Consider the following 27269-nt stretch of genomic DNA (forward strand, 5'->3'; position numbering starts at 1 on the left):
GCTTAACCGACTGCGCCACCCAGGCACCCCAATATGATCCATTTGAAAAAAAGACCTGCATGTCCGCAAATCAGAGTGGGACCTACTTGATTTGAAGCTTAAAAAGATCTAATTATAAAACACATGTTGAGTTTTTTAATCACAGAGCAGTAAATGTGTTTTAAATTACCTAGGACAGCTTACATATAGTACTGGATAACATTAAGTGAGGACTTTATTAAAGTAATAGTTAAGTGTTATACGCTAGTAAACATTTCAGAAAGTAGATTCTAACATCTGAAAATTCTAACACTGTTCAGTCAAGGAAGGCCATGTTTAAAACAAAGCTACCACAGAGGCTTTTTTTTGTAATTTCTGAGAAACCCATAAAGTTTCTTTCAGAAATGCAAAAAAATAAATGAAAATAAACTAAAATGTCTTCTAAAGTTTAAAGATAGGACTACTGCATCATGTATTTATCTTCAATGGTGACTTAAAACATGACTATGTAGGTTCACAATGCTATAGTATCCACTGAAGACACCCTAATTCCACAGCTGATGCATGGCTAGGATCTATCAAACATTGTAGGCAGCCTTCCAGCAATAATAGGCCACTGATTTTGGCGGGGGGGGGGGGGGGGGGGGGGGGGGGGAGCGGAGGGGGGGGAGGGTAGCATGTCCTCTACTCACTGTAAATAACCCCATAATGACATGACTAATACTTCATTCTTTCATTAAAAGAAACACCATCTCTATCTAAAAATCAGTTATCAAGAAATAAGCCTTACCTTATATGATAATGAACTTCTTTTAGAGGATGCATTTGGTTTCACTACTAAATATAATACTAGATTGACGGCAGTTACAAAAACAGAACAGACGCACAACCATGTCAAGTGTGTTTCCAATATTGAGAAGTTCTCCAAGAAGAATGATGGAATGAAGATGCTTAGGATAATTGAAAATATGCATAAAAGATGAGTATACAGTAGTCTCTTGATATCAGTATCTTTCATGGTGTTTTCTTGAGTGGCTATCTAATGAAAAACAAATTAAGAAAAGAGCATATGCAATAATGACCTTTTCCATTGTTTAAATGCTCCAATGCCTAAAAGTAAGTATGTACCAATTTTCTATGTGCAATAATGTATTAGTTTCAGAGTATGAGAAGATGCATATGTATAAATTCACATGTAGAGTAATATGGTTCAAAAAAGCTCTCAGAGGCCAAAAAGGACAAATTTACGAATATCTTAAACATTTGTAACTGGTTTCTGTCAAAGGGTCATGTCCTAGGCCCAATTAAGGGGTCTGGTTGTTTGGTTGTTGTTTTGTTTTGTTTTTTCCCCAAAATCACAGAGGTGAAAACAACATGCATGGATTAATGATTTGCTCTTATTGGAAATATAACTTATGCGTTCTAAAAACCCCATGAATACACTCTGGCTAAACTGTAGGCATTCCTTTTTTAACCATTGTGGACCCCTGTCTAACCCCTGCCCGTAGTTCACACCTTCTGGCAAATGACAAGTGACGCCAAGTGCACACTTGAATACTCAAATGGTGGCCAGTGTAATCAAGAAAGTTCAAAGAACATTATGCTAAACTAAGGCAGCCCAATGCTCCAGAAATACCAAAATGACAATGTCTGTTACAGGTGCTAGGTTCCAATCAAAACTAGAGCATAAATGGAAGGAAAAAAAAGTCTACTTTCTCTTTTTATAAAATACACATTATATGCCCTATATATAACAGAGCTTATACATAACATTGGCAAATGTTAAGCAAGGGCTTTATTAAAGGTAATAGTCCACATGTTACATTGTGGTGAATATTCCAGAAAAACAAAAGGGCAAGTGCAGGCCTTATACTAACAGCTCTGAGCTAATTCGCACTGTAATTTTCAAAGGCAAATAGTCTACTGATAAGGAAACAGGCTAGGAGACTTTAGGAGGCACGTCCAAGGTCCCAAGCTCTCAAGCGCTAGAGCCATGTCAGTCTCACCTCTTTAATATAAAGATATACAAAGAAGGTGAAAAGGGAAAGTTTTGCATAGCTCCTACCCTCTGCCGGCTGAGGGGCGGGGCAGAGGATCTGGAATACAGGGTCTTAAGAGCTACCTCACTTCCTCGGGCATTTTTCTGGGCCACTCTCAGAATCCCAAATGACATGAGCAGATTTGGATCTAATAGAGTGAGCAAGTACCCAAACTCAAATGCTTACTGAATCAACGAACGAACAAAAAAGGAAGAGGATGGATTAAGTGCCTCTCCTAAGAAGCCCGGGGGGTGGACCTTGGCGAGCACGCGACGCCCATAGGGCGCCCCTCGGGAGGCCACGGCCCTGGCCTCCGGCGTCTGACCTGGCCCGGGTCCGCAAGTATTGAGGCTGGAGAGAAGGCCTTTCTGGGCGGCTCGCATAGGAGCCTTCCCGGAAATCGCGCGACTGGTCTCTACAGCCCCACCCCAAACTCGGTCGCTGGGGACTCTGCCCAAGCCTCAGTCGGCGCGAGCGTGAGGAACGAGGAACAAGTTGAGAGGCATAATCAAAGAGCACCGGCGGGGAGACCAGGAGAAATTGAGGGTCATACACAGAAAGTCGACTCCAAAAGAGGGCCGGTCCATCAGGGCAGCCCCTGGGTCACTCCGGAAGGGTGGCGTTCGAAGGGACGGGGCACAGACGCTGACGGCCACATGGGCAGTTGGTGGGGGCTGCTTGCACCCCCCGGAGGCTCGCGTGCCGGGAGGGTTCGGCTTGGCTTACCTACTCTCCCGCCCGCGGAAGAGAAGCGGGGGTTACTACCTGCCACCATAAGGTACGACCCGCCGCCGTGACCTTCGCGCATGCGCAGGCCTATGGGGGCGGAGACCCAAGATTGCACAGCCAATTGCAGAAGTGGAGGGGCGGGCAATGGGAGCAGCCTCGCTTCCCGCTGGCGTTTAATTCCTCCCGCGGCTTTTCAGGTGTGGGAGAGGCGGGGCGGGGGGCGGAGGGGCCGGAAGTGGCTTTTCGTAACCCGGAAGGGGAATATTCTGGCTATTGTGTTGATATTTTCAAGCTGCTGCAGTTTCTGTGGCCAAGGGAACCGTCGGGGAAGGATGGTGTGCGAAAAATGTGAGTTAAGAGGCCGCATCTTTGGGAGAAGGAGGCTAGGAGGAGATAGATAACTGGACTTCTTCGGGTCCTTGTCTTTTGTTTATTTTTCTTTCAGCCTCAGTTCTCGTGTTCCAGCCTCTGTCCTCTTATCCTTTTTGACCATTCCTGTCCCTCCCCAACGAGTATAGTCGTTTTGCGTTCAGAGTGCTCTCAGTTTTGTAGATATTTGCGTATTTCCTTTGCCTTCCACTCCAACCCGGGATCTTATCCCATACAGTTCTTGACTGGCTCCTTCGCCTTACAGACCCTCAGGGTTGGACTGGATCTTAAAAGTCCTAGAGTTGCCAGATTTAGCAGACATTTAAAAAGAGGAATACCTTTTTTCTAGAAGTATGTCCCATGCAATATTTGAGACATGTCTTTGCGTGCTCTTCCTCACTACTGAAAGTACTTTTGACTGACTTTTAGGACATGACAGTACTGTTGTTTTGAAATTAAAACATTCGTTGTTTTGAAATTAAAAATTCACAGGGCATCCTATATTTTAACTAGCTACCCTAAGTTAGCATCCTATCCAATGGCTTAGATACTCTTTGCATGCATACCTGTGGTATTGAGGCAGGGTTCAGAAAGTCTCACCACCTTCAAAGCAGTCTGTGTAAATGTCACTAACTTTTAGAAAAGGCTTTCCACCCTGTAGTCGCCGTCTGGTGATTCTAATGCAAACCCTTAAGGTTTCTAGAAAGTTTCTTACGATTTTTTGATATCCTAGACTGTCTATACGTTTTAAAACGGCTGTCATATCCCTAAGTCTTTTTATTCCTCAGCCTCTCTGGCTCTTCTAGGCAAGGTTTCAAGTCCTCTTATCTGTGTTAACATGATCAATTTTGTTTATATCCCCCCTAGTAGATAAAACTTTGAACACAGGCACCCATAATTTTGAATCACAGTTCTTATATTAGGTAAAAGAATAACCATGGGCAAGTTACCTAATATATCTTGGCCCCAGTTTCCTCATCTGAAAAATGAGAATCATACATAATTTATGGGGTTCAGATAATGTAGGTAAAGCCTTATATAAAAGTGCCTTTGCGTATACTCAAAAACTGGTTATTTCTATCATAACCCCCAGTATGTGGCACTGAGAATTAAACTCTCCTTCATTTTATGAGGGGTAAAGTAGAAATAATGTATCCATTTTTCTATGCTTTATATCATCATCTCACATTAAGCTTTAAAAAAATTGTTGACGGGTGCCTGGGTGGCTCAGTCAGTTAAGTGTCTGGCTCTTGATTTCAGCTTGGGTCATGATCTCACTGTTTGTGAGTTTGAGCCCCACATTGGGCTCTGCACTAACAGTGAAGAGCCTGCTTGGGATTCTCTCTCTCCCCTCTCTCTCTGCCCCTACCCTACTTAAAAAAATTTTTTTAATTAAAAAAATAAAATAAAAAATTATTGCAATGTAATTGACATAGGTACAATTCACCCATTTAAACTGTATCATTTTGTTATTTTTAGTATGTCCAGAGGGCTATGCAACAATCACCACTATCGACTTTAGAATATTTTCATCACTCTGAAAAGTACATTAAGCTTTTTGACATTGATGTCCTTTAATTCTATTCTATCCTGTACTTAAGCAGTTTTTTGGTTTTGCTTGTTTGAGTAAATATGGCTTACACATTTAGATTATGCACTTTCTGTGATACCTTTTCTCTCATGTAGTGTAGTTCTAAACATATAAATTTGTCTTTCTATGTAACTTGTGTTAATTCTGTACATTTTAGCTTTAGAGGACGGGTATTCTGCCTGGTTTAATTTGTGTGATATGCTTTACACCATAAGTGCTTTTTCCCAGGGAAACTAAGGATACTGAGCAAATTGTGAGAGTTAATTTCCTAAGGTACATAAAAATTTTGAGGACTCCGGACCTGATGTGGTATTAAAATAAATACACATAGTTGGTTCTGGGACGTGCTATGTGTTATAAAAGGCCATTTGCTTTTCTACTTCCCTGCATGTCTGAGAGTCCAACTCTATTATTTCTTTGTTCTACTGCCTTTCTACCTTCTATACCATCTTACTCCTCAAATAAAATTATACTCTTTTTGGGGCGCTTGGGTGGCTCAGTGGGTTAAGCATCCAACATCAGCTCGTCGAGTCGAGCCTCACGTCCGGCTCTGTGCTGACAGCTCAGAGCCTGGAGCCTGCTTCGGATTCTGTGTCCCCCTCTCTCCCTTCCCTTCCCTGGCTCATGCTCTGTCTCTCTCTGTCTCTCGAAAATAAACATTTTAAAAAAATTTTAAGTATACTCTTTTTATTACATATTTCTTATCCCCCATCTATCAACTCATTCCACTCACCCTATAAGAAAGCTCATATCTCTCCTATACACAAAGGTAGACTCTCAAGCAACTACCTAGCTCTCTCTTTGCCTTCACGGTAAATTTTTTGAAAGGCTTGGTTATTTTTGTTGCCTTCATATTTTGTTACCTCTTAGTGCTTTCCAAACTTTCGCTATGCCCCACTACTGGAAGAACTTTCAGAAGTTCACTGGAGGTCTCCTAAACACCAAATTGAAAGACCTTTCTCTCAGTGCTTGTCTATGCCTCTGACTTTGAAACTTGGTGTAGATTCTCTTTGAATTTACTTCTCCCAGTGCTTCTTTACTTTTATAATCTCCGAGTTTTCTTATTTTCCTTATCCCCTTAAAGTAGATGTTTCCCAGTGATCTATATCTGACCTTCTTTTGACTCTTTTTGCAGTTTTAAAGAACAGTTGACTCTTTGTTTTAGAAATATCTGGCTTCGGGGCGCCTGGGTGGCGCAGTCGGTTAAGCGTCCGACTTCAGCCAGGTCACGATCTCGCGGTCCGTGAGTTCGAGCCCCGCGTCGGGCTCTGGGCTGATGGCTCAGAGCCTGGAGCATGTTTCCGATTCTGTGTCTCCCTCTCTCTCTGCCCCTCCCCCGTTCATGCTCTGTCTCTCTCTGTCCTAAAAATAAATAAACGTTGAAAAAAAAAATTAAAAAAAAAAAAAAAGAAATATCTGGCTTCAAGTAGCAGATCCATGCCAATGAATGTCTAATCCACATCTCCAGCTGACTTCTCTCTAAACTAAGCACCAATAGAAAAATTTTCTCTAAACAATACTGGGACCCTCCATCTGGTTGTTACCTAATGGTTTAGTACTTCCAAGACTGAATGTGTCGTCCTGCTTCACAAACCGGTACCTTCTCTCCCATCATTTAATGGCATCACAATCCTCCCAGTCACCTATTGACAAAGCCTCGATCATCTCTCATTCATTCTCCTATCCCTTTGTGAACCTGCATCCAAACACTTGTATGCCCTGCTTATTTTACTCTCATTCAACAGCTCCGACTTTCCCTAGCCTTTCAAATACCCTAGCTGAGGTCTCCATCACTCTGAGTTAGACTAATATTATCCCCTACCAGCCCCTTTCCCCTCAAACCGTGCTCTTCCAGCCTTTGGCTCTTCTCAAAAATGTCCTGCATGCGTGTGAAGACCAGTAGGAAAAACTGCACAAATGAACCAGTTGGTACCACTGAAAGAGTATATTTCCTGATCTCCAAGATCTTTTTTTTTTTTTTTTTTTTCAACGTTTATTTATTTTTGGGACACAGAGAGACAGAGCATGAACGGGGGAGGGGCAGAGAGAGAGGGAGACACAGGATCGGAAACAGGCTCCAGGCTCTGAGCCATCAGCCCAGAGCCCGACGCGGGGCTCGAACTCACGGACTGCGAGATCGTGACCTGGCTGAAGTCGGACGCCCAACCGACTGCGCCACCCAGGCGCCCCACTCCAAGATCTTTAATACTATGCATCAATCTTTTTTTACTTCTCTTTAGTCAGCCCCTCGCCCTTTGTCTCTAGTGACTATTCCAAACTCTTCAGTGCCTTAAACTTCCCCCACCTTCATCTACCCCATCCTGTGTTGACAAATAGCTCCTTACAGGTATAAGAAAAGCGAGGTAATTAAATGGGAACATTGCCAACATTTCATCTTACTTTTACTATGCCCATAATCAGTTCTGCATCCATACCCATTTACTTCTTTCCCTTTATTTTTTCGAGGAAAATCCTATTTGTGTTCTTGTTGCCATCCCTCCCTACCTTTTTCAGGTCCTTTATTTGTCTCTCTATCTTTTGGAATCTTTTAATCAGCTCCCCTTCCATATAAAAATGCTCAATTAAATCCTAACTCCACCTTCCATTCTTGCATTTTGTCACCTTTTCTTTCATTCATGCAACAGTATTATATTCCTACCAAATGCTAGATAGTAGGACCAAAGGGTAAGTATTTTGTCTTACTATCCTTCATCAGTATGCCAGGACATGGCTTAGAGTAATCACAACAGATATTTGAATTGAACCTGATATAAGTGTACTGTATCATTTCCCGAATTTAAAACCTTTAATACATTCTCAGTGAGCAGAGAATAATTCTGGCTTTCTGTGTTTGGAGCCTGGCATTCAGGATGACCCTCCACAATGAGGTCCCAGCTTATCTTTCCAATTACATTTTCACTTACCTTCATTACTCTTTATCCAAACCAAAGTACTTTGCATGCCCATGAGCTTCCCATGCCTTTCCTCGGGATACGTCCTTTTTCTAGTTTGCCTTCATCCTCTCTTCTTTTTCTTCCCAAACCCATTGTAACATGCAGACACTCTCTCTACTGCCTTCTCCAGAAACCCCTGGACTTCCCTAGCCAAGGTTATTTCTTCCTTCATGGTATTTCTTCTGGTGCTTAAGTTGTCAATTACTATGCTTTTTGTTTTCTAGCTTACATTTTGGTTTGAATGGTTCTTTTTCAGGGGTATCTACCCCCTTTAAGAACCTGGAAAAGCTATGGACTCTTACAAGAAGAAAAATGGATATACAGTAGTTTGGTGTACAACTTCACCTTGTTCATTTGTCTTCTGAGGTCTACCCCTGGAGCCCAGGTTAAGGATTACTATTGAAGAAAATAGCATGTTGTAGGTTCCTTGAAAGTAGAGCTTTATCTAAATTACCATTTTATTTTTCTCTAAACTTTGCATAGTGGTTTATGTATCTTAAGTGCTTAGTATGTTTATGGAATAAATAGATCTATCAGTTTTGTTTAAAGTATACAGGTACAGGGAAAGCCTATCATAAGCCATTGTGCTGTACAGGTTTTACTGAGAGTCAGTTATCCATTATCCACAGCTAGTAACTTCAGTCTCAGTTCATAGCCCCTACCCCAGCATGAAAAGTCTCCGACTGTAATAAGATAGTTGATACCATTGTGAACTTTAGGCACAAAGTAGTGTATTTATTAGACAGTAAATCCTAATTCCCCTTATTGTACTATCTTGTTATAACAGGTGAAAAGAAACTTGGTACTGTTATCACTCCAGACACATGGAAAGACGGTGCAAGGAATACCACAGGTATTTTTCCTTTTTAGAAAATAGAAGTTGAATCAAATATTTCCCGTGACTGATGTTTTAGCCTTTACACTATTTGTAAAAGGAAATGTTTTGTGCACAAAGTATTTCATCTGTTAAATATTAAAGAACTCTAGATCCCCCCCAACAATTTAATATCTTCTTCTATTTAGTTTTCTTGGTTACATGTTAGAGGTTCCTAATCTATGAGGTAAGAGATAGCAAAATCATTAAATGATTTTCAACCAATGAGTCTATCATAGTAACTGATTTGATTCAGCTTTATTAGAGTATATATTTAATTCCCCCTTTCTTCACCTGACTTTTATATTCTTAAATCATTTACACTGTTTTCACTTTCATATCATTATATACAGTTAAGATGTTTTCAAAGGGAAAGAAAAGAAACACTTATACCGTATTCAGGGTCGGTGGCACCAAAGTAATGGCTTCTAGATTTTACAATAGATAAATTAAATGCAGACCCGTTCCTAAAGTCCTGTTTTGAGTCTGAGAAATAAAATGATGATCCAGAATTTTATTGTTTCATCCTAAATGTTTCCTTTTTAAGTGGTGTCTTAAAAACATGGCTATTAAATGAAGATTTTGAAAATGTTGATATTGGCTAGTCTATTGGTAGGAGGTCTAAGAATGAACTCTTTAACAAATTGTTAAGTGGTAAATGTACATGTTATGGTGAAATGTGCAGAAATAACCCACTAAAATATGTGTATATTTTGATATAGAAAGTGGTGGAAGAAAGCTGAATGAAAATAAAGCTTTAACTTCAAAAAAAGCAAGGTAGGTAAAGGAGCAGCTACATCGTGGAGACATAACTTTCCATTCTTTTTAGTCTTAAGCATACTGAACTTGGTGTGTATCATTCTGTCGTGATTTAAACAGAGTCAGGTACCAGCATGCAAAGCCAAGCTATTTGTTATAACCTGCCAGTTTCATCCTGATCCTCCCCACTCTATCAATTTGTGAAGATATTACTGCTCTTTTTTACCAGAAAACATGACTTTTATTTCATCTCATTCTTTTTCTTTTCTGCTCTTTTCTTTTCTTTTCAAAACAATGGTTTCTGGCCTTAACCCCCCTAAAACTACTTTACAGTTTCATTCAAGTGCTTCAGTGTGGTATGCAATAATACTGCCTGGTTTTGTTTACTGTACGTTATTTCATCTAGATCTTCATTATTGTACAAATTGGAGGCAATAGAGAGATGTGGACAGATCAGAAGCTCTGGAGTCAGACCTAAATTTGTATTTAGACTCTGTCACTCTCTTGCTCTGAGACCTTAAAGAAGTTAAGCCAGTTTCTCGACTTCTCTGAACTTTATTTTTTCATCTAAGAGTGGAGATAAAAATGTCTCCTACCCTAAAAACCACTTTTTGACACCATGCTGTATTATTCCCAGTCTTAAAAATTCCATGAACTCTTCCAGCTGCCATCCCATTTCCTTGCTTCCCTTCACAGCAAAAGTTTTCAAAAGCCTTAGGCTTTCTCAATGTCTATAAGTTCCCTTCTCAACTTCTGCCACTCCGGTCGGGTCTTCAGCCCCATCAATCCCTGCAGCTGCTTTCACCTAATGGCAGCAGGATCACACCTAATGGCCACTTCTCTATTCTTATCTTGATTAACCTTTTAACAACTCTCATTTTTGCAACCTGCTATTCTCTCTCTTTTTTTCTTCTCTTCTCTTCTCTTCTCTTTTCTTTTCTCTTCTTTCCTTTTCATAAGCTCTACCTCCAGTGTGGGTCTGAACTCACAGCCCCAGGATCAGGACTCGCATGCTCCACTGACTGAGCCAGCCAGGCCCCCCTGCAACCTTGTATTCTCTTGGCTCTGGGGTACCACCCTCTTTTCTCCTCCCAACTCACCGTTCCTTCTCAGTCAAGTGCCTCTGGACTCAATCCTAGACCTTTCTCTTTTTTTTTCTATTTACAGATATATAATCTTTCCTCAAGTGACTTTAGTCCAATGACTTGAAATTCATACTGTATGTTAATAACTCAGATTTACATCTCCTGTCCTGACTTCTTTGAGCTCCAAACATATATCCAACTGCCTACTTGTCTTACCAATTTGATGTCTAACAGGCAACCTCTTGGTCCTTGTCTTCTAATCAGAGTCTTACTGCACCACTGTCCGGTCCAGTTGTGCAAACCAAAAAGCGAGAATTCTGCACATTTTCCTCACTTCCCTTTCATCAGTAAATTCTTTAGCTCTACCAGCAAAATATAACCTGAATACACTTGCTTCACGTTACCCTGTTCCAAACCACTGTTATTTCGTAGATGCTGTAGTAACTTTGTATCTTTCTGCTTCCTCTCTAGTTCCCTATAATTCAGTCTCATAGTAACCAGAGCAGTCCTTTAAAAGGCACATAAGTGCTTTTCTCAGAACGTGCATTGCTTTTCTTTTCAGGTAGAATATAATCTAGGCCCCCTTCCACCTTCTTACAAGGTTCTCCATGATCTGGCCCCTCCCACCTCTCTGACTTCCAGTTGGACTACTCCTGCATCAGACAGGCCAAGCCCACTCCCATTGGCAGAGGTTTATGTTTGTTGCTCCCTCCTCCTAGAGCTCATCCTGCAGAGTTCACATAGCTGGCACCTTGTTGTTGCCAGGATCTAGCTGAAATGTCACCTCCTAAGGGTGGGTCCCTAACCAGCATCTGAATTAATGTCTTCCCCTCCTTCTCCTCATGTCTGCCACAGTGTCCTGTTTGAATTTTCTCTACAGTGTGTATCACTGTCTGAAAACCATGTTTGTTCTTTTACTTATTGTCTGTCTCCTCACTACAATGTCAGCTTGAGAGGGTAGAGGCTTGGTCTGTCAAGCTCATTTTTGGTATGTAAAACAGTAACAGGCACATAGTAGGCACTCATGTATATTTGCTGAAAGAATTAATACCTATTTCGTGACATTGTCCCAAGGATTAGAAATAATAATAACGATAATGATAATAATAATAATGAAGCTTTTACTACCTGCAGTGCCTGGCACATAATGGTGCTTATTAAGTAATGGATATAAAACAGCATAATAGATTTAATATTCAGTAGAGCATCTCACTAAGTATTGCTCTGACTTATTGATGTCTTCTAAGACAGTTCAGTTATTATTAACTAAGTTGTAATTTTTACAGACTATAGTTTTATTTATTTATTTTTAATTTTTTTTTTTAATGTTTTATTTATTTTTGAGATAGAGAGAGACAGAGCATGAACGGGGGAGGGGCAGAGAGAGAGGGAGACACAGAATCGGAAGCCGGCTCCAGGCTCTGAGCCATCAGCCCAGAGCCCGACGCGGGGCTCGAACTCACGGACTGCGAGATCGTGACCTGAACTGAAGTCGGCCGCTTAACCGACTGAGCCACCCAGGCGCCCCAGACTATACAGTTTTAGATACCTCCAGTTACTTTTTGCTCCCAGCCTTACTCCAATATCATTAATAAATAGCTATTATTTTTGGATACTCTAAATATCTCACTTTGGAAAGTGTACATTTATATTGCATTGAATCTAAGATACCAAGATTTAGAAGAGGTGTCATTACTTTAATAAAGAAAAAGCTCTGCCATGAATTGTAAGATGTCAGACATATTAAAATGTGCATTTTAGGATTAAATACGGTTTTAAACAAAAGTAATCTCTAGACATACGGATGCAAACAAATCGAGCCTTATTAAAAAGAGGAATAGTGTCTATGCTATCTTCCTTTGTGCAGAGTAAGGTGACATTCTTTTGGATTTGGAAAAATTACCCTTTGAAAATAAGCTGTTGTGCCCCAAGAGAAGAAACCAGGTCTAGGACAGGACAGTGTTGGTATTCAGTACATGAGTATTGTTACAAAAGTTACAGCCAGTTTAGGAGGAATTATTTTCTACTCCAGCTGCTGTAAAATGGCATTTTTATATAGCGGAAGCTCTTCTATGCAAAGGGATTGGATCAATTAGTTGAAAATGTCAGCTAAAATAGGCAATCGTTAAAAGATACACATACCTTATTGTAAGTCATGGCACATGACGTGTACATGCATTCATCAGTCATTTGGCACTGAGACAGGCCTTTTGAGTATGAGTCTACTGATAAGAGTTCTTCATCATTTTCCTCACATAAATCATAACCAGAATGCGCATTTCCGGTATCTTAAAGTAGAGCAAGAACTGACAACTTGTAAAGTGCCAAGTCCTTCCACTTATGATTTTGCCTGTATTTTGAAGTTGTCTCACCTAATTCAATGGCAGTTCAGTGATTCACATTTATCTAGCCATCCTAAAGCATTCTCATAGTCTTTCATAGAATTGGTCACTTTTTGCACCCACATTTCATCAGTTTCCATAATATTTAACTATACCATACAAATAGATTGGCAAATACAACTCGTAGAAACAGGCTTGGGATTAAGTACAACTGATAAGTGGTTTAGAAGCATACAACTCACATGGAAGGGGTAGGGTTGTGCAGGAGCAGTGAGAGAGGGTAGCTGGCTGCAAGCGTGCTGTGCCTATCAACTGTAAAGTTTGACAGAGGGAACAAAGCATGGATTAATCCCATTTGTTGCCTGAAGGAAGTCATTTAACTGTTTCTTTTCTATTTTACATTTTTCTTTCTTTAAAAAAAAAACAACTCTAGATTCGATCCATATGGAAAGAATAAGTTCTCTACTTGCAGAATTTGTAAAAGTTCTGTACATCAGCCGGGTTCCCATTACTGCCAGGGCTGTGCCTACAAAAAGGGTAAGTTTCTTTCAATACCGTTTTTCTGTTCATATCCAGCCTACTTTTGGCACTGACTTAGATAGCATAGAAAAGGAGTAGCCTTTCATAGTTTCAGGGATCGATCCTGTTAGTCAAGTGCTCTTTTTTCTAAGGCAAGATGACACTTAGAACCTCGTTCATAGTTTCAAGTCCGTGCTTGCTTTTTTCTCTTCTCTGATGCTGTTAAATTATGTTTTAAGCCTCAGGAGTGACTTAAATAAACCAAAGTGTTAATAGTAGGTATTTGATTGGTATTATGAGTTGGTATTATGATTTGATTGCTTACATGTTTTGTTTGTTTGTTTGTTTTAGGCATCTGTGCAATGTGTGGAAAAAAGGTTTTGGATACCAAAAACTACAAGCAAACGTCTGTGTAGATGTGTCAATGACGTTTCTGGCTTTCTATGTGATTTTACTTTTTGCTTTGAATTTCCAAGGCATAACATAGATGTTCAAGTTAAAAATAACACATTTCAAGACAGTTAATATTAAACCGTTGATTACTTGATCAGTATTTTTATTTTGCTTTCAAGAATTTCTAAACAACAGTGTAACTAGTTTTCTGCCTTAGTTCTTTTTCTCACAAGCGTCTTGTTGAATTAGTATAAGTGGCAAATTTAATGAAAAATATTTTCCCAGTTCTCTATATGCTTTTTATTTATCATTATTCATATAATTCTTTTCTTCACCCTCTACTTTATTTATAGATATTACAGAAGTGAGAAGGAGATTACTGATTGATATTTTGCTCTGAATTTTGCATCAGACTTGTAACTCTTCCCTCACTCCCTTCTTGGTTGCATGGTTCTTAGAATGAGCAGTCTCTTTATTAATTGTAAGTTCACAGGGCATTGAAACATCTGAGACCATTATTGCTGAATCGTTCCTTAGTAATTAGCCCAGACCCCAGTCATAAGTTGTAGTTATGATACTTTTTATTTGTTCTTGATGCCAAAGTGCCAGTCCCTTTCCTATGAGAATACAAGAGTCAGCCCATGTATGTCCAAATGAACACACTGGATTTCAGAAAAATACGGGTTATGCACATTACCTTGAATTGGAACAGTCACGAAAGCCAAAACAACAGTGTTTGTCCATGGTAGTGTGTAACAAATGAGTTACTACTCTTTAGGAAGGCTCCTTGAAGCAAAAACCAATTTTTTTCCTTCTCTCCCCACCCCCAAAAATAAATAGAACAAAACCAACATTTCGACTCTTTTTTTATATATAACATAGACTGCTAAAAGACTACGTTGAGGTTCAGACAAAGATTTTTCTTATGCTGCCTTCAAAGGTTTTGGACTTCTGCTTTTGAAGCCTGCAGCCTTCTGTGGGAAACCAAAATCATACTCCCTATCGCCAAGTGCAGTATGTGAACATACATATCACCATAAAATATGTAGGAGAGAGAACATGATACACATGGTGTAGATACTACATTTCTATTTGCTTTAAAATTATTACGGAAAATATTTAAAATTTTAACCATTTAATTTATCTGTAAGGTTTTTAACACAGTGTTTTTCTAGGATACGTTGTTATCCCGAAAGATCACAAAGGTGATACAAAATATAATAAAAAAGCTCTGAGAGCAAGAAGTATCTTCTCACATTTTAACCAATTAGGGATTTTTCATTAAATCAACACAAGGGGCCCATAATAGGATCAAGTTAAAGAGCAGCCCAGATCCGTTAAATTGGGTTGGTCGACTATGGGAATGTACATTTCTCAGGTATCAGCTGGGATCTTGACTTCCACAACTCACATTTCACATTTGTGTCTTGCATAACTTCCTTCCATAAATGACCTACTGGCCAGACTCAGGTTCTTCTATGAAGATTTTTGTTAATGTTACACCTCAGAATAGATGATAAGTATTATAAGTCTTCATATTGTTGAAATAATAATATGACTGCCATAAGTTGAATAAATGTTGGGGCGCCTGGATGGCTCAGTTGGTTAAGTGTCGGCGCCTGGATGGCTCAGTTGGTTAAGTGTCCTAACTTGGTTTCAGCTCAGGTCATGATCTCAGGATTCATAAGACTGAGCCCCACATCAGCCTCTGTGCTAGAGCATGAAGCCTGCTTGGGATTCTCTCTCTCCTCTCTCTGTCCCTCCCTACCCTCAAAGTAAATATATATATTTTTTAATTGAATAAAAGTTTTAAGTGAGAAGGAAAATCCCAAAACAAAACATGAGCATAAACTATTTTTTAGAGGAGACTGGGTGGCTCAGTCCATTGAGTGTCTGACTAAGGCTCAGGTCATGATCTCATAGTCCGTGAGTTTGAGCCCCATATAAGGCTTCCTGCTGTCAGCACAGAGCCTTCTTCAGATCCTCTGTCTTCCTCTCTCTCTGCCCCTGCCCCACTTGCATTCTCTTTCTCAAAAATAAAACATTTAAAAAATAATTTAAAATAAGTAAAAATATTTTAAAATATTTTTTTTAAATAAGGCATAAAAAGAGGCGCCTGGGTGGCTCAGTCGGTTGAACATTTGATTTTGGCTCAGGTCCCGATCTCACGGTCTGTGAGTTTGAGCCCCGCGTCAGGCTCTGTGCTGACAGCTCAGAGCCTGGAGCCTGCTTCGGATTCTGTGTCTCCCTCTGTCTCTGCCCCTCCCCCACTCCCAGTCTGTCTCTCTCTCTCTCTCTCTCTGTCAAAAATAAATAAACATTAAAAAAAAATAAGGCATAAAAACAAACTATAAGATGACAGAATTAAGGCCAAACAGCTTTTATCAAAGTAAATGTAAAAATGATGAAATAATGTATTTCTTAAATCTCAGATTGTATTCAAAATATGCATAGTAGAAATAGCTTAAATACCAATAGAATACCTTTATGTACATTCATTCATAGAATATGAATGTGAAATGAAAAAGTGATGTGAAGAATTACACATGTCCATAAGCTTGTGTGCACATACCAAAAACATCTGAGAGCAATTAGTACTGTTTTCTCTGTGGAGTGGAACAGAAGGTTGAGAAAAGAGACTTAACCCTTTTACCCTAAAGGCAACTACCTAACACATTTTAGTTTCTACTTCCCTTACATGGGGGAACAGGAGACTTCTAGTTATATATCCTAGAAATATATATATTTACATGCACATATAGGTATATGTTCTGAGAATTTTAAGAAGAAGCAGCATATGTTCTCCATTTGACTTCATTTTTAATGTTTCTCATGTTCGGTTTACCATTTTCTATCTCTTGTTATATTTTTTTTTCTTGGCCAATTCGAGAATACATTGCAGACATACCTTTTCACCTTTAATGTTACATATGCACTTCTTAAGAACAAACATACTAATAAGTACAGTTATCAAATTCAGGAGTTTAACACTGATAGGATGCTTTCATTTAATCTACAGCCCCTATCTCACTTTCAGTTGCTCCACTGATATTTTTTTTGCAGCTTCAGAATCTAGTTCAGGATCATATGTTAGATTATCATGATTCTGTCATCTGGAACAGTTCGGTAGCTTTTGTCTTTGATACTACAAGTGTCAATACATTGAAGAATACAGGACAGTTAAAGTATAGATTATCCTTCAGTTTGGATTTTTTTTGATGTTTCCTTGTGTTAAATGTGGGTTATGCAGTGTGAGCTGAAATACTATGAGTGATGTGTCCTCCCAGTGTCACATCCAGACTCACAAAATATCCCTTTGCCCATATGGTGTCCATTTTGATCATTTGGGTAAGATGTCACCCATTTTCTCCACTGTATAGTTACTATTTTTCCTTTTGCACTTAGTTGATAATTTGTGAGGAGAAATTTTTTTTTAAGTTTATTTATTTATTTTGAGCAGGGGGAGGGGCAGAGAGAAAGGGAGAGAGAGAATCCCAAGTATGCTCTGCCTTACTGGGGTTCAATCTCATGAACCGTGAGATCATGACCTGAGCTGAAATCGAGAGTCAGATGTTTAACCGACTGAGCCATGCAGGCACCCCAAGAAACTTTTGAGACCACGTTGATATTCTATTTCTCATCAAACCTGCCTCTTGTAGATTTAGCATCCTTTGATGATTCTTATCTGAAAACATTTTTTACTGTGATGTGTATAAAACTGTGATTTTTCTATTTTTTTTAAATAGAGTGAATGGGGGAGAGTGGCAGAGGGGAAGAGAGAGAATTTTATACTGAGTGTGGAGCCTGATGTGGGGTCATGACCTGAGCCAGAACCAAGAGTTGGATACTCAACTGACTGAGCCACCCAGGTGCCCCCAAAACTGATTTTTCTAACTACATCATTCTTTCTGTATTAACTAATCATTCTACACTAAAGAAAAGATTTCCCTTTATCAGTATAGATATTTGTATAGAATAAATGCTTTTTTTCTGACCATTGGAGTGTTAGTTACAGATATGATGCCTTTTTACCACAAATACTTAAGTGTGTATTTTCTAAGAATGAGGATATTTTCTTACATAACCATATCATAATGATCAAAACCAGAAAATTAACATTAATACTGTTATCTAGTATTTTTCCGTATTTCACTAGTTGTTCTAGTAATGGCCTTTGTTAAAACAAAAAACTAGTTCAGGGTCCAAATCAGGATAACATTTTATATTTAGTTGCCATGTTTCTAGTCTCCTTTAATCTAGAACAATTCTTGAATTTGTCTTTCAAAAACCTCAAGGTCATGAAACAAGTAAGTCAGTTATTTTATAAAACCTCCCTTAATCTGAGTATTTCTGATGTTTTTTCACAAGTAGATTGAGCTTCTGCATTGTTGGCAAGAATATCATAGAAGTGATGCAACATCCTTTTCAGTATATTTTATGGTGTCATTTGTCCCTTACAAGGAGTTAATTTGAATGACTTGTTTTAGGTGGTCTCTGTTAGATTTCTTCACTGTAAAGTTCCTATTTTTTCTATTACGTTAAGCATTTTTGTTGGGAGATACTTTGAGAATGTAAATATTCTGTTTCTCAGCAAACTTACACTAATTTTAGCATCCCGTGTTGTTTTTTGGCTGAATTAATTGTTACCCTGAGAGTTGCCCAATGGCTTTCCAATTCTATCATTCTTTTTACATTCATTAGTTGGTATTCTGCTGTAAGGAAAAGCTTTCTCTTTTTCCAGCTTAGGAGGAATTCATGGATTGCTGTTTTATTCAGGTCTGTTGCTCTCACTTGTTTTGATGTCAAGAGGTCTCAGATTTGGCCAGTGGGAGACCTTTCAAGGTGGTTCCTGGGTCTTTTAGACATGTTCTCATCATTTTTTGAAGAATTCCTTACTTTCTAGCACAAGATGTTTCAAGTTTACTTTATATTTTTCCTACCCAGCCCTGGAATCAGCCACTTCTCCAAAGATCCCTAGTTTCTTTTAGTGGAGAATGGTGTTTGAATACTAAGATACCTGCTGGGTTGCCATTGCGCCTCGGCCCCTTCAACAGAAAAAGCTAAGAAATACAAATATTAGAAACCACAAGTTTTACTGATACCTCCAATTCCAGTTCAGCCCTACAGGGTTCTTTTTTGTCTTTCTTCAGTCTGTATTTGTATATTCTTCCACAGTGAGAACCCTGGCTTCCAACATCATCCATAGAGTCATTCATTTGCAGAGCTCTGAATTTTTTTTATATTGGTCATATATTTTATAAATAAAATAATTTTTTAGCAAGCCCTCAGAAAATTTACACATGTGAATGTCATTCATGAGTCTGGTATTACAGAAGAAAAAAAGGTTGGAAACTTATGTGCATACACTGCCTCCCAGATAAATTTGGCAAATGAGCAAATAGTACTAAATAACTTTTTCAGTTCAGCTGAAGTTTATTGAGCCTCTACTTTGTTCTCTCTGTTTGTCTGTAGGCAGACTGCTGTTATTGGTTCCAAAATGTTTTCTCATTAGCAAGAACATGATAACCCATCGAATTAATGTGAAATTGTGAGGTGTGACAATAGGAACAAGGAAAATCTTGAAAGAATAGCAACTAAAGAGGGGATGGTTCAAAAGCAACAACTCTAACCAATTAGGAAGTAGACTAGGTGGTACTAGGAGAATGGAAGTGAAGGGAAAGATTTGAAAACCTGATAAAGGAAGATTTTTCAAGACTTGTTAACTGTATGGGGGAAGGAGGAGGTGAGTCACAAAGGGTCTCATTTAGATGTGGTAATAGTAGGTCTCTCCACCAGATGGCAATAGTGTTCTTGGTTTTTAATTTTTTTAAATCTTTTTTGCTAAAAGATTGGCAGTTTTAGCAATTTAAAGATCAAACAGATGGATTTGAGTTTCCAACAACATTGTGAAGAATTAATACAGTATGGCACCAGCACAAAGACAAACAGAGAGACCAGGAATAGATGAATCCATATGTGTAAAAGGTGGCATTATAAATCAGTGGGGAAATTCTTCAGTAAATTCAACCTGGATCCCTATACTCAAGTCAAATCCAAAAAGAGTACGCTTATCATGACGAACACTGAGTAATGTACAGAATTGTTAAATCACTGTATTGTACACCTAAAACTAATATAACACTGTATGTTAACTCTACTTGAATTAAAATAAAAAACTTAAAAAAAAAAAAAAAGTCAAATCCAGGAAGTCCTGAGCTGCCTGTGTCCAACATCAGAAAACAGTTTTCTAATTCTTGTCCAGTTTTCTAGTTGTTTAGACCAGGAAGGTAAATCTGGTCCCCACTAATCATGGTTGTAAGTGAAAGTCAGATGTTGTTTTTTAGAGTTGTCTTCCTGCAGAGTTTCTTTTCCCTTTTTCCAGTTGCTTTTATCTGTTCATGTAGATTTCTGTCTTCCTTGTTAGAAGTTTTCCTCAGTTGTCTGGTCATTTTTTGTTTTCTGCTCACTCTTAATAGAGTAGGAGACTTTTTGGAAACATTGCTTGTGTTGGTGGGCAAGTTGACTCTGAATTCCATGTAAGGTACAGTTTATCAACAGTGACACCACTGACATTTTGTACTGGATAAGTTTTTGTTGTGGGAGGCTTTATTGTGAATTGTAGGATCCTTAGCAACATCCCTGGCCTCCACCCACTAGATGCCATAGCACCCCCGCCACAAGGTTTGTGACAATCAAAAATGTTTCCAGACATTGCCATATGTCTCTAGTTGAGAATCACTAATGTAAGGTGACCTATCTGGGCTGTTTGTGAGGGGACTCTTAAAGTCAGTATCTTTAGATATTTCCTCTTGAGATGGTCATATTCTCCACAGAATTGTCCTTCAGTTTCCCTTGCCTGAAGGATAAAGTGGAAGGAGAGAGCTGGGAGCCGTCAATATACACGCATTCACTTACTCTCCTGTTTTAAATACTCTCCACCCACCCTCAGCTGTGCCTGGTGTTCCTTCATTTAGAAACCATCTGTTTTCCCATCTCTGGAACCTAAACCACTATACTTTGGCCAGATCGTGGGAGGGGCAATCAGCCAGTGTTATGGAGTAGGGGGCTGGGAGATCCAAGAACTGTCCTGATCCTCAGCCTTCATTCAACTAGTCTTGCTTAGTTCAACATCCCAATTCACTCCACTTTCAGAGGTGCCATTCATCCTTGAGTCTTCAGTATTCTGGAGTGCATATTGAAATTTGTTTTTATCTTTACTTACTGTCAGTTTACGGTGTGGTCTTTCAAGTCTGCCAAATCCATTACCGTTTGTCCACTTTCTACCCTCTCAAATTTAGTTCCTTTGGTATCTTCTTTCACTCTTTATTCCTGGGATTTATGCCACCCCCCAAAATACCTTTAATGTAGTTTTATGTGGGGAGGTTCAAAACGATAAAATTTAGATGTGTTTCATTATGTCATCCTTATCCAAAAGCTTCAATTTCATGCACTTTTGATAGTTTATCATGTTTCTCATGGTCACGAGACATTAACTATTACTTTGGAATGTGGGCTGTCAGGTAGAAGAGGACAGATACAGCCTTCATTTCCTTCCCACCCCTTCTCTTTAATATAATTAGATTTTGATACATGGAGGAGATATTCTAGTTTATAGGAGAAGTGGTGGGGACAAAAATAAGCAAAGACAAAGAAGTGGGAATGAAGAGTGAGATTAATGGAGGATGTGGGAGGTGAACCTGGCTGAACTTGACATTCACGTTGAAGAGTCAATGGGAGACATGAATCTAATAAATAGATAAGGTGGGACCAGATTATGAAACCTATGGTACTGATTTGAAGAGATCAGACTGTATCCAGGAGGCAGTAGGGAAGGGTTATAGACTTTTAGTCTAAGTGGTTGATGAAAGTAGGTTTGTAAAAATTACTCTAACAGCTCTGACAACAGATGGCTAAGAATAGGGAATGAACAGAGGCAAAGGAGCTTTCTAGGAGACTGTGGCTGAAATCCAGATAGGAGTGACAAGGTACTAGGCCATAGTGGAGGGATGGGAACAGAAAGGATAGATTGAAAAGTCATTGATCAGGAGAATTTGATTGGATTTGTTACTGGCAGCTGGTATAGAAATTAAGTAGATCACAGATCTTACATTCATGGATGGCAGATCTAAAATGCATTAAATACAGTTTTGGGGGGCGCCTGGGTGGCGCAGTCGGTTGAGCGTCCGACTTCAGCCAGGTCACGATCTCGCGGTCCGTGAGTTCGAGCCCCGCGTCGGGCTCTGGGCTGATGGCTCAGAGCCTGGAGCCTGTTTCTGATTCTGTCTCCCTCTCTCTCTGCCCCTCCCCCGTTCATGCTCTGTCTCTCTGTGTCCCAAAAATAAATAAACGTTGAAATACAGTTTTGGTTGTGGCAAGAAACGTACCTCCTACAGTACCATGTGATTTAGTTACTGAGAAAAGACCTGATGAACACAACTCAAGAAAAGGGTAAGAGAGGCTATTATAAGTCCACAAAGTGGTCTCACTAGAATATAAGGATTCCTAATGAACAGTCTTCATAGATCACAGAACTGAAAAGAAACTGAAACCCTTTCTCTGTTTTACTTCTGCTTTTTCAGTGAACACGTCCTATACAAGGCCCACATGGGGCCCTTCCAACCCCTGAGGCCCATATAACCTTTCTGGTTACATCTCTGCCACCAACTCCACCTTCCCTCTAGTCTCAGTTCAAATGCATGAAAGAGAATTAGGGCACGACTCAAGGCACAAGTTGTACATACCCAAGTGGCCAACTGTGACAGAGGCTAGGTAGGGGACAGAGTGGTTACACAGTGATGTTCAGTGATGTTCTGTAGTTGTTCAGGATCAAGGGTCAACAAACTATGGCCCACAGGCCAGTCACCTATTTTTGTATAGAAAGTTTTATTGGAACAGCATAGCCATTCATTAACAGATTGGGGTCACTTTTGTGTACAATGGCAGAGTGGCAAAGCCTAAAATATTTACTGCCTGGCCCTTTAAGAAAAAGTCTGCTGAGCCCAGTTCTAGATAGTTCTAGAAATGACTGGCATTTTTTTAAAAAAAAAACCTTGGGTCAATGTAAAAGATTAGTGGCTGCAAAGTAGTCCTAGCATGTTTTCCCAGGCCATTTTTATTGTTTCTTAATTCCATAATCACTTTATGAACTACATTTCAGGCCAGAAGTTACTCATACATCTCTAAAGATTATCTTATTGACATAAGCAAAAGCACCTATTATTGTACGTTTATGAGCTAAACAAGTAATTTGATCTAGATCATTGTTTACAGTTTAATGGATATGTCTTTAGTCCGTTCTGGTTATTTACCCAAGGATTATATTTTCTTGCTACATTCACTCAAAAATAATACTCTGTAATTATTTCCTGTGTGCCCTGGAATGTTGAGGACTTTCTCCAAATGAGTCTTTTCATTTGTTTCCATAACATGGAATTGGCCTTTAGGTGACATGGTTGAGGTTCCTCAAACAGGATATTAACTTTCACTCTTCACAGCTGGAGAAACATAATCCTATTTCATGAGTTAGTGGGCCAAAGAGCCTCCTACCTTCTCACACTATCCTCCTTTAGTAAAATAAATGTTAACCTGGGATCTTTGTGGATTGCTTGAACAAACCTGTGTTCTCAAGGAGCTCGCTCCATACTGAGCATACTTAGCTAAGGCAGCCCACTTGGAACAAACGAGCCTTAGCCAAGCAGTCAGTGATAAAAATACATTGCCGCAAAAGCTCTGATTTATCACTCCGGTGCCTCCTACATGGTTTGCCAACAAACTCTTCTTTGCCTGCAATACAGGCTCTTTAAAGTCAGCTGCCACTCTCCCTCCAAGAGGAGAGGGGGAGAGAGTTTGTTGCTTTCACATTGTGAAGGATCCTCCACCCCCGTGTTCCTCCCCTAAGCTCCTGATTCAAACAGCGCAAGTTGAGAAACAGAGAAATACGATCTCCCTGCCGAATCATGCAGCAGTTAGCTCTTTCGAATGAGCAAAATGTGTGTTCATAATGATCAAATTTGAAATGTATAGCCATCACTGCTTCTGGAAATTTGGGGCTGTTTCTGGGCCAGATCAGCCTCCAACCAAGTAAGTGGCAGCTAGCCTGTGGCCAGTCCTGTCAGAGCTTGCCCTGTCCCCAGAGCCCTGGGGACTCCTCCCACCTTATCCCTTCCTGCCCAACTCAGAAGCCTTCTTGGACACCTCAGCAGGAGACCACCCTTTCACATGTCTTCCCAAGGGCAACTCCCTCCCCCATCTAAACTGTAAAATCCTTAAGTCCAAAGAAGCTTATTCAACAGGAGACTTAGATACACTTGCCAAGACCGAAATAGGATTACCTGTTCCCCAATATGCAGCCCAGAATAGGAAGTCAATGGTTTTGAGTGGATGAGGGGACTTCAGATCTGCTTGGAGCAGGAACACCAAGTTAGAGGCAGGAAGGTTCTAGAGAGACTGTGAGTGAGAGAGCCTCAAGGTGTGCAGCTACTGCCCCTTTCTTCCCATCACCTCTCCCGACACCCCAGTCTGGCCAAAAGGCCTCCATGTTCCACTGTGGAGCTCATCGTTCACCCCATCCTTGAGAAGAACCCTTTATTCTCAGTGTCGTGTCTAAAAGTTGCTTAGCTCTGGATACCACACTGCAGAAAATGTGAAGAGCCTATAGGAAAACTGCTCTGGTGCTGGAGGTTTTATTTTAACTGTTCTATTAAAGTTCACTTTTTGCTCGGTGTCTGGTTTCATTTGGGGCTGACTTACTCTCTTGCAAGCCCTGGACCCATGAAAGCCATATTAATGTGGCAGCATAATATCAGTGGATCCCTGTCCCCCATATTTACTCTCCTCCTTCCTTCCCCTCATTCAGGCCACTGGCCTAGTTCAAGCTTCTTATCCCGTAGAGCAGGGAGTGATAGCAAGAGGCAGAGAAAGAAGAGTGTCTTCCTGGATTTTGGTTCCAGAAGCTGCTTAGGAGAAAGAAGAAAGACCTAGCAGCATAGACAAAATATTTGGAAGAAAAGCTAACGAGATTAGAAATGAGTTCCCTGCGCCTGGGGGATGAAGTAAATTCCTGGGCAAATACCAAGAGCAGAGAGATGTGGCTGGATCCTGTGCAGCTACTCCGCGGGCTCACCTCCGGGAGATGGCGCAATCACAGACGGCTTTATGGGGTCTGGGAATAGAGAAGGTATGTTCAGATTCAAATCAAATAATCTGACTAGTGTGAAGGCTGTATGGCAACACCAAGAAAATTTTTTTTCTTAAAGTTAAGCATGAAACTACTTTCAGTGTCAGTTGATTAAGAAACTACATAGCAAAAGGCAAAGATATATTTACTAATGTAAGTTAATTTATTAATTATTATATTTATGCATATTTGAGATGGTAATCCATGTGGATGGGCAGATTTTTCATTCATCTACAGACAAAACATGCACATGGGTGTGCAGATCCCTTGAGGTAATTCCTCGGCTCCCAGGGGTCTGCAGTCCCCAGGTTGGGACCTGCTGAACCAATACATTTGAAATTGGTCTTATCTGGAAAACCCAATATATATGATGGCAGTGCCTTGTAGAAATACCTCTTTCAGTATTCCAGTCTGTGGGCTCTGGCAGAAATAATAGTTTGCTGCAAAACAGATCACTCTTCTTTATTTGCAAAGTCTTCACACCAGCTGAATCACAGCTTGCTTTTCACTTCTCGTAACACCTTGCAACATCGCAAAATATTTGCCGGCATTTTGAAGGGGCGGCTGCAGAATTAGTAAACTGAAAGGGGGCCTGCCTTTCCTCCCACCCTGTCAGCACCTTCTGTTCCAGCAGACCGAAAGGCAGCTGGAGAACTCTGATTGCTTCTCCAGATTAGGACAGCTCTTGGCACCCTAGCCCGGAGCAAGAATGGAAGCAAAGCAAACATTAGGGAGTTTTGCAGGTGCCAGTACATAATATTGTCACTTTACAGAACTGAATTTATAAAATGACTCCATGAAGGTGAATTGCTATGGTAACCAGCCTGCTCAACTTTTATTATATCTGCAAGTAAAGACGGCATGGGACATTTCTATTTGGGAGTATATAATCTGAGTTTAATGAATAACTACCCATGCCCTGACTCCTAGTTAACTAGGCTCACATAATGCGAAACCAGGAAGGAATCTTGGCAATGACCTGGTTCCACCTCCCAGGTTTAGAGATGGGGAAGCGGGACCCAGAGAAGTGACACTACACAGCTAACATATATCAGACCAGAGCCCATGTTTTCTCATGTAGTTGTCTAGTGCCCTTTTCTTTATACCAGGCTGCCTTTCTGAATGGACTCACCCAACTTCCACAAGTGAATAAGAGAAATGGGACCACAGTTAGACACAGGGTATCATCACTTCTTATTGAGATGTGAATCAAGTATTGTCAATATGCTAATGTCTCCATCAGAGTTATCACGGATTCCACATTCTATCAGCTTTCATTAACCCCAAATGATAGGTGGAAGGACAGTGGGGAGGCAGGGACAGGGGGTGACCTGATGAGACTCGAGCCAGTATTATGGTTCCATCATATACCATACACAGGTTAGCCATCTGCAAAGAATTAGAATGTACCAATATTACACTGAACATAAGGCAAACTTCCTTTAGTGATGTGATTCAAAAAATACCCTTTAGGATTTTTCAAGGCCTAGTTTCCTGAACAATTCTCACTGCACAAATACACGCAAAGGTGCTTTGGATAAGAACTTTCTTTCCAGCCAGTAAATCACCAGGCCACAGAAAATTGAGCTATTAGGAATCTCCATAGGTTCTTGTAGAGAGGAATGGCAGAAGTTTAAGAATATTTAGTACCATTATTTAAAAAAATTTTTTTTTTCAGCGTTTATTTATTTTTGGGACAGAGAGAGACAGAGCATGAACGGGGGAGGGGCAGAGAGAGAGGGAGACACAGAATCGGAAACAGGCTCCAGGCTCTGAGCCATCAGCCCAGAGCCTGACGCGGGGCTCGAACTCACAGACCGCAAGATCGTGACCTGGCTGAAGTCGGACGCTTAACCGACTGCGCCACCCAGGCGCCCCAGTACCATTATTTTAAAAGCAAATCAAAGTCCAAAATTAAAACTAAACAGTGAAATTAAAGAGTGCTTTAGAGTATTACTTCATTTTGTTTTATTTTTTAAAAATGTCTTATTTATTTTTGAGACAGAGAGAGACAGAACATGAGCAGGGAGGGGAAGAGAAGGAGACACAGAATCCGAAGCAGGCTCCAGGTTCTGAGCTGTCAGCACAGAGCCCGACACAGGGCTCAAACTCACAAACCATGAGATCATGACCTGAGCCGAAGTCGGACACCCAACTAACTGAGCCACCCAGGCACCCCAAAGTATTACTTCATTTTAAAGGGACATGTAAATACAAATACTTACTCCCCCAATCTGGAGACCTCATTGAAATGCAGATTCTAGTTCATGAGGTCTGAAGCCAGATCAGAGATTCTGTGTTTCTTTTTTTTTTAATTATTTTTTTTAAAAAAATGTTTATTTACTTTTGAGAGAGACAGAGACAGAATGCAAGTGGGTTAGGGGCAGAGAGAGAGAGGGAGACACAGATCTGAAGCAGGATCCAGGCTCTGAGCTGTCAGCACAGAGCCCAAAGCAGGGC

General features: G+C 40.1%; 2 protein-coding genes across 6 annotated transcripts in view; one reads left to right on the top strand and one right to left on the bottom strand.

Annotated features, from left to right (window-relative positions):
• The window catches only part of PIGF (phosphatidylinositol glycan anchor biosynthesis class F), a 109344-nt gene that overhangs the window by 31387 nt on the left and 50688 nt on the right, over positions 1 to 27269 (bottom strand). The window contains exons 1-2 of one of the 5 annotated variants that reach the window (XM_045445945.1): positions 2745 to 2870; positions 770 to 1018 (exon numbers count right to left, since the gene is read on the bottom strand). The exons of 1 other annotated variant lie outside the window; for it this stretch is intronic. In XM_045445945.1, coding sequence (XP_045301901.1) covers positions 770 to 997 — 228 coding nt within the window. In that variant the 5' untranslated portion in view covers positions 998 to 1018; positions 2745 to 2870. Of the gene's footprint in view, positions 1 to 769; positions 1019 to 2204; positions 2328 to 2573; positions 2596 to 2744; positions 2898 to 27269 lie in introns of those variants that run through there. 3 more of the 5 variants (XM_045445946.1, XM_045445947.1, XM_045445948.1) reach the window with 3 other exon arrangements.
• CRIPT (CXXC repeat containing interactor of PDZ3 domain) lies at positions 2996 to 14484 on the top strand. The gene is made up of 5 exons (XM_045445954.1): positions 2996 to 3095; positions 8449 to 8514; positions 9258 to 9312; positions 13155 to 13258; positions 13592 to 14484. Exons 1-5 carry the CDS (start codon positions 3080 to 3082, stop codon positions 13654 to 13656), a joined length of 306 nt encoding a protein of 101 aa, XP_045301910.1. The 5' UTR covers positions 2996 to 3079; the 3' UTR covers positions 13657 to 14484.

The sequence above is a fragment of the Leopardus geoffroyi genome, chromosome A3 (genome assembly GCF_018350155.1).
Source record: "Leopardus geoffroyi isolate Oge1 chromosome A3, O.geoffroyi_Oge1_pat1.0, whole genome shotgun sequence".
Lineage (NCBI taxonomy): Eukaryota > Metazoa > Chordata > Mammalia > Carnivora > Felidae > Leopardus > Leopardus geoffroyi.

Bases quoted from the DNA above. Each gene is read 5' to 3' on its own strand.
- CRIPT (XM_045445954.1), top strand. The intron at 8,515-9,257 runs GTATTTTTCCTT...ATTTTGATATAG, and splicing joins CGGTGCAAGGAATACCACAG to AAAGTGGTGGAAGAAAGCTG. The intron at 9,313-13,154 runs GTAGGTAAAGGA...AAACAACTCTAG, and splicing joins TTAACTTCAAAAAAAGCAAG to ATTCGATCCATATGGAAAGA.